The sequence below is a fragment of the Nannobrachium achirus genome (genome assembly GCF_963921795.1).
Source record: "Nannobrachium achirus genome assembly, chromosome: 2".
In the NCBI taxonomy this organism is placed as follows: Eukaryota; Metazoa; Chordata; class Actinopteri; order Myctophiformes; family Myctophidae; genus Nannobrachium; species Nannobrachium achirus.
This window is the reverse complement of record NC_137811.1, coordinates 46997451-47007809: the sequence shown is the minus strand read 5'-3', so window position 1 is coordinate 47007809 and position 10359 is coordinate 46997451. Positions and strand designations below refer to the sequence as shown.

The 10359-nt window shown below is 43.1% G+C and overlaps 1 protein-coding gene across 1 annotated transcript in view; it reads right to left on the bottom strand.

Moving 5' to 3' along the window:
• Positions 1-8629, bottom strand: part of adamts16 (ADAM metallopeptidase with thrombospondin type 1 motif, 16) — an 80989-nt gene extending 72360 nt beyond the window's left edge. The window contains exons 1-3 of the mRNA XM_080746002.1: positions 8479-8629; positions 7911-8001; positions 2081-2439 (exon numbers count right to left, since the gene is read on the bottom strand). Coding sequence (XP_080602128.1) covers positions 2081-2439; positions 7911-8001; positions 8479-8568 — 540 coding nt within the window. The 5' untranslated portion in view covers positions 8569-8629. The remainder of the gene's footprint in view (positions 1-2080; positions 2440-7910; positions 8002-8478) is intronic.
• Positions 8630-10359: the final 1730 nt, after the last annotated feature.

Genomic DNA, 10359 nt, shown 5'->3' with positions numbered 1-10359 from the left:
ATGTGCAGAACCCTTTAGAAATGTGCCATACCGTATTTGTGTCTGGACCAAACCTTCTATAGAACTGTTCCCAGATTTCAAACTAGGGGTCGACCGATATGGTATTTTCATGTTCGATTTCGATATCGATTTGTTGTGATCAAAGAGGCCGATAACCGATATTAAGAACCGATATGCAAACAAAATAAAATAAATCCCCCAATTTTGGTGGTTAATTCATTTATATATTTTTCTCATCCTAATTGTTCTAGAGGCTCACATCTAGTCGCCGCATCACCCTTGAACAGGGGTGGGCAACTTTGATGATGGAGAGGCCACTATATTTTCACACTCACTCCAGAGGGCCACATTGCATATACAGTTAAACAAAGCAAAAATAGCCAATAGCTCAAAACGCGTCACAGTGCGACACCTTTTGAGCTTGTAGGTCTGCTATTTTTAATTGGAATCTTGAATAGTTTTTAGCTATTTTTAATAATATAAATACAATCCTTTTTTTAATAAATTGTATGAATATCGAATTCGATAATCGCCCGTTTCGATAATCGGTCTATCTCTATTTCAATTTTCAAACATCAATAAAGTCAAAGCAATTGCAAAAGAAATGAGAATGTGAATGTGAAATACTATCCCGGAACAGAGTGAGGAAAGAAACTTTGTGGATAAATGATGGTATCCACTTAAACAAAGAGTTGAAGTCAAGTTAAGTCAAGTAGGGGCTACTTACTTATCACAAGAGATCAGGCAGGGCCCCTACAACACGTGTAGGGGCCCATGAACATGTGTTCATGGCAATGATGGATGTCCCTTTGCCGTTGACAAATGATGATTTTCTTACATTGATTGATTGATTGATTGATTGTAGTTTATTACCTGTTCAAAAAGTCTTTCATTTTCCCTGCTACGCCTTCTATCTCTACAATAGCTAATTTGGTTAAAAGTATAACATTAATTAAATAGTAGGTTAAGATAATTTGGTTCAAAGTTCAACATAATTAAATAGTAGGTTATGGTAATAATGAATATTAAATATCAATGGCATATTCACTCAAATGCTTCTCCTTGTCATAATAGCAGGCTCTTTTACCAACTAAACCCTACACTTAGTTGACTGGAGTCCCCTAGGCCCCTTACTTTTGTTGGGTTGTGGCGCATTGTGAGCATTGACAGTATAGATCGCTGAATGTTCAACTATTTTTGCAGAATCTTCACCTATTATGACAAGACCCAGAACAGGGACACTATAGGGTTCAAATAGTTAGGCATGTTTCTGATGAGGATCCACATGCAGGAATGTTAATATTTATGGGTCCCGGTGAAAGTCTAAACCAGTGGTTCTCAACCTTTTCAGTCCTGGGGACCCCCCTATCCTGACGAGCACTAAGAGGTGAGGCATTACTTTTTGTATAACATGATTCTATTGTGAAAATAGCAGATCTACATACGGCATGTAGATCGGCATGTAGATGGGCTATTTTCACAATTTCTGCCTCTAATATTTGACAATATTTAATTTGTATTTTAGAGGTATTAAAAAGTCCTTAAATTGACTGTAAAAATGTGCAGATGCTCTCTATACACTTCAACTTTATGTTGGTTTGTTTACGGTTGAGTGAGAAAACAATGTTACACATTAAGTTAATCATCTGGGGAGCCCCCAAACTCATCTGGGGACCCCCCAAAATCATCTGGGGACCCCCCTGGGGGTCCCGTCCCCCAGGTTGAGAACCACTGGTCTACACTACCCTACATTTGGATTGGAGGCTGAAAATGAACCCCCTGCTCTTGTTCAGTAGCTCTAATTACTGACTCTCCTTGTCTCTCCCTGCTTTACTTCAAAAGCTTCAGCAACAGAGCAAAAAGGAAGACAGGAGATTCATCAATTCCATTGTTCTGTTCTCTCTATTGTTTACTGATGTAAATGACACTCCCACACACACATGGCCATCCCAAATGCAAACTGAGAAGTGTGCACGCACGAACGCACGCACAGACATACAACAAAGCACAACGTATTGACCACACCAAACACTTCCCCACTGTCCACCCACAACAACACTGCGAGTACGTTCAGACTCACCATCCCCGTGCATGTGGAGAGCGCCACCGAGGAGTTGACCCTTGACCTCAGCGACCCCTGGTAAAAGCAGAGGTCATCCTGGCGGTAGGCCCTGAGGCTCTTGGTGCCGTTCTTTCCCAGGACTTGGATGGTGAAGCCAGGTGCGATGAGGCCTTCTGAGGCCTCCCTCAGCTCCATGTGGAAGTCCTGCCCCATGCCCCTCAGCTGGAAGTGCACCGTCTCGCCCACGCTCTCGTCCGCTGATGGGTTTTCGTCGACGCGCAGAGATCTGCGCCGTCTCCTGCGCTGGTGGTGGGCGATCTCGTGAGAGATGTACCGGCCGTGCTGGTCAACCTCGTACGGAGCCACGACCTCATACGCTAGTGGAGAGTGAGAGTATGGAGGAAAGAGATGCAATGAAAACAATAGAAACAGTGGGAGAAAGAGAAACCTTGATCTAGATCTATTATGACTGGCTTCTCTGTTTGCCTTTTTTTTGGTTTACATTTTAAATGTCCTTTAGAGGGGGAAGACAGAACACAAGTTCAAATATCTAAGCATCAGGCACCCAGTTCTTTTTTTTTTTTTTTAGATATTTCTTTTTGGGGGCTTTTTCTGCCTTTGTTGATAGGTATAGAGTAGGTCGACAGGAAATAGGGAGAGAGATGGGGGGTGACACATAGCAAAGGTTGTCGGGATCGAGACGCGAACCCGCAACACACTGTCAGGCTGGATTACCAGCCTAGGTGCTTAATTAAAGCATCTGGTTCTGACCAGCTCCACTGCTTAATTAAAGCATCTGGACAGGGAAATTTAAACGTGTGGTACCGGAGAGGAGAGGGATACTGAGATAGAAAAGGAGCGTTGGGGACACCTGCATTGCATCATGTCCTTCCTCCCCTCTGCCTCAGTTTCCAGTATCTCTTAAAAATAAAAGTGCCCCCTAAAATATTCAAAAGACCAAAAATATAGGAATTATTGCGACCGTAAGGTCGCAGTTTAGTATCAAAACCTCCACCGGCCGTCCGTCCGTCCGTCGGTCGGTCGGTCGGTCGGTCACACGTCACACGTCACACCTTTGCCCTGCTCATATCTGGGCTCGTTTGTGTATTGTATGACATCACGCCACATCATCGGCTGAGGACTGTGTGATGTCATCATATCTCCATATATGGAGACATAAGTTGCTCATGCCCAAATATGGGCTGGTGAGGTCAGACTTAGTGTGATGCGTAGGTTATCTCCATATATGGAGATTCAACTTCAATGAGTAACCATGGCAAATCACACCGTACACAAATGACCCTTATATAAGACCGGCATTATCTACCGACAGCTGCTATAAGCCAACCCTGGCGATAAGGTCTGAGTCGAAGAAATGCTTCTTTCCTGGTATAAGACCGGCATTGTCTGTCGTACATTTCGGTCAATTCCAGTGGGGATGCCATTGAAAAGTTAATCTAGTTGTACAAAGTAATCAAAGAATGGGTTCACTGGTAGGCTGGTTGACTGCTTTATCTGTGGAGAGTGTATGTCACTGAGAGTCCTTTTATAGCGATTGAAATCATGATGAGGTCACGATGAGTCATCTATGCCCAAATATAGATTTCTAGGTCAGATGGCCCATGGAGTTTGTGATGTCAAACCTAGCAACCCAATATAAACAAACCTGATGTCAGACCTGAAGTATCCTTTTATACCCATATATGGAGATACAGAGATCTCCATATATGGGCATATTAGAAAGCCCATATATGGGCATATACGGATGACATCAGGGATATCCATATATGGGCATAAAAGGGACAAGGGCTTACAGTTAAGAGATCTCCATATATGGGCATATCAGAAAGCCCATATATGTTCATATACTGATGACATCAGGAATATCCATATATGGGCATAAAAGGGACAAGGACTTACAGTTAAGAGATCTCCGGGCATAAAGGGACAAGGACTGTTACAGTAGATATAGAGATGTCCATATATGGGCATAAATGAACAAGGACTGACAAACACTGAGATCTCCATATAACCTATGGGAATATAAGGGACGAGGACAATGCGTAAAATTGTGAGCTTGTAGACCTATTTTCTAAATATTGTTGTACATTAAAAACTTGAAATGGGTCTTTCTGCATAGTACTTGGGATTTGTTGATGTAAATGTTCACATAGAGTGTAATAATTGGTAAAACAAACTTTTGGCCTATTTGTGGAGATAAGCGACCAACGGTCGCTTATCTCCCGATTAGGGAGTCTTACTGGTAATATATATCCTGGGGGAAGAGAGAGAAGGGAGACACGCAAGACAAGAGCTTCACTGCACAATGGCCCATCTAAAAGAAATTACAACCTTTTCCTTTCCCTTGTAAATTCTCCTTGACCACCATCATATACTTTTTGCAGCCAAGGTCAAGGAAGAGTTACAAGAAAAGGAAGGGCTTTAGACCATTCCAACACAGGCACTTCAGCACCAAGTGTATCACGTTTGACCTGGTGTTTTACTAGAGTTTTTACTACAGTTCAGGCAGTATAAGTGCAGGTCATAAAGAGAGCGGGTAGCAGGTCACTGGGCTGGCCACTCAGACCACTTAAATGTCTGATGGTGATGGTGATGGTGGTGAAACTAGTGGCTTTCCTCCAAAGGTCATCTTAGAGTAAGCTAGGGATGGGACGATATGAACATTTCATGTCACGATTATTGTAACCAAAAGAATTTGGATTTGCGGTGTTATTGCGATAATCAAAACATCCCCAACATCCATTATCCTGGGGCAGAACATTTGCCAAAAAATAGCAGATCTACAAGCTCACAATGTGTCGCAACGAGAGAAAACAATAGACTATCAAGTACCTTCTTTACAGGCCCGCTTTGCCAATTATAGAGGGTTTAAATAGTACTGGATACGCAGCTCAGCAAATAAAAGGTGAATTGATCCCAGTGCATGACGGAGGACAATTTCACAATAAATGTAAATCTCCACGATATGATTATCGTGAGTGTTTCTTTATCACGATAAACGATGATAGCGATTATCGTCCCATCCCTAAGAGTAGCTGATTTCTTCAGTTACCAAGGAAGAGCTGACAGTGGACAGTTAAATTAAGTAGCAGCGGGCTTAACTACTATTGTTGCTTTTTTATCCGTTTTTTACACAGGAATGGTAAATTAAGTCCCTAGCCCTGCAATGAAGACGCTAAAGCAGTTTGTTCTTCTTCAGAATGTGAGAATGAAGAAGGCACATTGAAACATAATCAATAAAGTTGCAAATGGGAGCTACACTGAAGTGTGCATACTTTGTTTTTCTTTTCAAGACCAGGTTTGAGCTGGTCTAGTCACAATTTGACTTTTCTAACTCCCCCAATCCCCCTAAGATAGCAACGTGCCAACAATTTGCTTGACCACACCTCATTAAGCCCAACACGCCTATGAGCACACAGATGGGCGCAAGTGCATTTGGTGCCACTGCTTACACAATGTGGGCACTGGCCATGAAAATTAAAACTGTGCCGGTTGTAAACTTGCAATGCGCTTTACATCGTTTTGTGGGAGGTGTAAGATTGTGTTGAGGCCTGAGAACTAAAGCTATCTAGATTTGTTGTATTATATTAACATTCAGAGTTGAATACAATTCTAGTTCTGAATGATTAAAATATAGTTTGTGTATTGATCAAATAATTTACGTTTCAAGGGTGGGAAGTTCTGGGAACTTCTTCAAAGACAGGGCACCTGGTGCCATATCACACACACTTTTAATAAGCAAACAACTGAAATACTTTTACTGTAGACTTTGGGTCCAGCATCGGGCATCAATGTGTCCAGTCTTGCCTGGGAAAATGATATGTGGGCTACTTTATCACCTGAGAGTACACTGAAATAACAGCAACCTTGGACTTACAGTACAGTCAACAAGAGCCAGTCTCAGTTACTGTACACTGTGACCTGCTTTAGTTCAACCCAAATAATGGGTATATTTAGCATGGAGACAGACATGTTGGAGTGGGGGAAGCATGCGGGGTGACAGACAGTGTGTCATCACTGGCAGCGTAGATGGCTGAGATTGGATCTTGGGATTTCTGCACATCATAATGGTGTCTTGGATCCTGGGTTATTTTAGTAAACAAATTATTGTTGCTGTTACCATTTACATGGTTACTCTTCCTTGTCCACACTCACACATGCGGTCTCTCTCACACACAAGCACATGCTGGCACATGCATGCGCGTGCACGCAGGCATGAACTCACGCGCACGCACGCACGCACGCACGCACGCACGCACGCACGCACGCACGCACGCACGCACGCACACACACACACACACACACACACACACACACACACACACACACACACACACACACACACACACACCTAGACAACACTATTTGGCCCTCCTTAACTAACAAACCAGCAGTGACCCATGTCTGACAGTGTATAAACAAACAGCCTGTGGGAACTGATATGCACACACACACGCACGCACACACATGCATACGCGCGCACACACGCACGCACGCACACTGATGGACTGACAGATGAGCCTGCGGTTGTTTGGTTGTTGGTTTAGTGGCTCCTGAGTGCCATTAGTACCAATGGGGGACTGGAGACTTCCAGTGGTCAGTTTGTTCAGTGGTGACATGAAAAGGCAAACTAAACCTTTATTTTGCTGATATGTTTTTGCTATAATAGTTGTATTACTGTATGTATCAACTATCAATAGTTAATAGCAGACTACTTACTGAATTGAGCAGCAAACTGCTACCCCCCCCCTACTCCAGACCTTCTTCAAAATCAACCCCCACAGTGCAATCATTGACAGGGTATAGCCTACCTCTGGCTTTAACATTCAAGTCATGTATATGCCTTTAGTAGAGAGTGGTAACACATAGAACTATAGTCTCTTCCCGGCACAAGAGACTGTCATGTCATATTCTGCATTTTTTGCATGCATGCATGTATGTATGTATGTATGTATGCATGCATGTGTTTTTGTTATTGTGTAATTATCTGACTTTTTTTAAACAACAATTGTGTTACTTCAAATTGTTGTAGCTTGTGCAGAAAATAAATTAACCTACTGTTTTACACCTGTAAACTTGTGACAATAAACTTGAAGTTGAACGAGCAGATGCATGGTATAGGCTATATCTGATCTACCAAGATGCTAACTTTGTAGGTCAAATAGGCTAATGATTGCACGAGATAAGGAGATAAGAGCAGCAAATGTTTTAATAGTTTACTTTTTTTGTGCTTGTCATTTCAGCTGAGCCAGCTGTCTTTAGTGGGTGGGTGGCACTGGCAGTGGCAATAAATCCATGCTACAACCCCTCCATTGATGGACAGTTGTCCATGTACCATGCCTTCATTGCCTTGCACTGCAGTGCACACACAGAGAGACAGCATTGTGTGTGAGGTGGCAGGTCTCCCTCTAGCGTCGAAGAGAGGTGACTGTCCAGCGCAGGGGGGAACTGATTTAGCCTACACAAGATGCACTGTCACTGAAGTCAGTGAAATGACTGTCGTCTGACTCGTCTCAAATCAGAAAAGCAATTTACCCCACAACCACAGCCCCCCACGCCATCATCATCATGCATGATGATGCACTGCGTTCATAGAGATCATAGAGTCTAATCTGTAAATCTTCTTCAAATTCCTGTATGAATCGAGTACAAGCCAAGGGGACCCCAATTTAAACAAGCCATTGAGCTTTCTTGTGGTCTTTATCCTTTTGACCTTGATTCAGTGAACTGTACCCTTTCTTATGCAAACTTCTAATAAAGTATTCAATCAATCAAAAATCTAACAGCCCAATCCCTGATACTGATCAAACATGCACGGTAAGCATACCTGTGTTTGGAGGCAAATTGAGTGACTGGAGCAGTCCTGTTGCGTCTTGTGGAGTTTCGACACCTTCAACACCAACATTCAGAACAATACTCTAAGGAGACACACATAATGCTGAATTTAGCACCTTTTAGGCTGCACAGTAAAAAGGTGCTAAACAGCACAAGCTCACAGAGCAGATCTGCTATTTTCACTACTTCTTAAACATTTGTTTTCTAATTAATTGCATTTCTTGCGATTTATTAATGAAATTACTTCATGAAAATATGTTTTGGCAAAATGTGTCCGCGGCCCACGAATGTGTTTGCGAAACAGTTTTTTATCAGAAGAAAATTACCCAATTTAAACAAGCCCAAAAGCTTTCTTGTGGTCTTTATCCTTTTAGCTGACCTTAAGGTACAATTGTATCAGTGAACTGCATGTAGGCTACCTTCATATAGCCGATGCAAACTTCTAAAAAAGTATTCAATCAATCAATCAATCATCATCACAATGGTTGCAAAACATTATTGCGCTGGTGGGCTCGCGTGCACGTGTCGTGCGGTGCAGCCACTTCAAACGGGAAACTTACTTTGCTCAGAATAGAAAAGCAAAAGAGATGCAACATTAAAAATGGTCTTGTCCAGTTTCTCCACCGTGCACAAATCCACATGAAAGCCATGATGACGTCCAGACAGTCCAAAGAGTTGTTGTAATTAGTCCTCCAATTCCCAGATGATCACCCACAGCTTCAACTCACATTCACTGACCTGCAGCAACGATTAAGTTTAGCTATAATATAATACTCCTGGACGGTCAGATGAGAGAAGCATCAGGTGCTGCCGCTCTCTCTCTCTCTCTCTCTCTCTCTCTCTCTCTCTCTGCAGCAGTGTGATGTTCATCAGTGAGAGTCAAAGATACAGGTATCTGCTCATTTCAAAGCCTTAACCGAGCCATTGATGTGTGTGTGACTGTGTGTCAGTCAAAGTCAGTCAGTCAGTCAGTCAGTCAGTCAGTCAGTCGTAGGTCTCTCGTGTCTCAGTGTGTCACTGCCCCTCCTCGCTGCAGAGCCGCTAATAACTCGTTGCATTTGGACTTTATATCTTCTCAGAAGTCCAATAACTCGGCATAAAAGCTCTGCTCCTCGTTCAGTGTGTGTAGTCATATAGAGTCTCCTGACCTGACGGCTCCCCAGAGAGGCTGCTCAGTGCTGAGTGACTGGCTGCTAGGTTTGGTGTTTAGCGAAGCGCTGTTGCACGAGAGAGGGGAGGGGGCTTGACAAGGAGCGCATGCTGCCCCAGACCAATCAGATTTCACACCTGTACTGAATGCTCTTCTAGGGTCTCTCTCTCTCTCTCTCTCTCTCTCTCTCTCTCTCTCTCTCTCTCTCTGTGTGTGTGTGTGTGTGTGTGTGTGTGTGTGTGTGTGTGTGTGTGTGTGTGTGTGTGTGTGTGTGTGTGTGTGTGTGTGTGTGTGTGTGTGTGTGTGTGTGTGTGTGTGTGTGTGTGTGTGTGTGTGTGTGTGTGTTATAGTGATGTATCATGTATTACCTGCTTATTGTAAATCGCTTTGGATTAAAAGGGTCTGCTAAATGCCTAAACTGTGTGTGTGTGTGTGTGTGTGTGTGTGTGTGTGTGTGTGTGTGTGTGTGTGTGTGTGTGTGTGTGTGTGTGTGTGTGTGTGTGTGTGTGTGTGTGTGTGTGTGTGTGTGTGTGTGTGTGCGCGCGCGAGTGTGTGAAAGAGAGAGAGAGAGTCAAATGCAAATTGTTGGAAAAATGTAGACAAATGGAATTGATCTGTTGTGAACCTTAGGCAATATACTGTAGGAAACAGCACTGTGAATGTTGTGATTTGACAGTTTGCACAACATGAAATAAAATCTGACATTACAGTCAGTGGCTGTAAATTAGCCCAATTATTATAGACTGTGAAATTGTATGAAATATTAATTTGAACAGGGTGCTGCAGATACATTTTTATTATCCGAATTGACTTGCTTGCCGAGTGATCATAATGTGTTGCAGGGATGTCTGCTTCATCGACTCCTTTTACTCTACCATGTTTGGCTGCCATACAATGATAGGCAACATTCCAACATTTCCAAACTTCACACTATCATTCATGGCAAACGGTTATGACAGTGGGAGTCAAGGGATTGGGAGCCCTCGTTTTATATAGCTACAGCATTTCATCCTCCACAAAGGCAAACCAGATGAATTTTACTCTGCTGTGGCTGTGCAGCAGGAGCCGGAGATGCATGACGGTTTGTAGTATGAGATTCTGGCACAAACCCAGGGCAAAATATTTGGGTCAGAGAGTAAGAGTCAGAAGACATGCATGTACAGCAATGTGCGTGGCTACCACTCTGTGGTGCTGTGCAGCTCAATAGCATTAACATGATATATACACCATGCCAGTGTGGGGGGCTTGCTACCTGCTGACTCCTTCCAAAAATGAATGCATGCGTGGCACT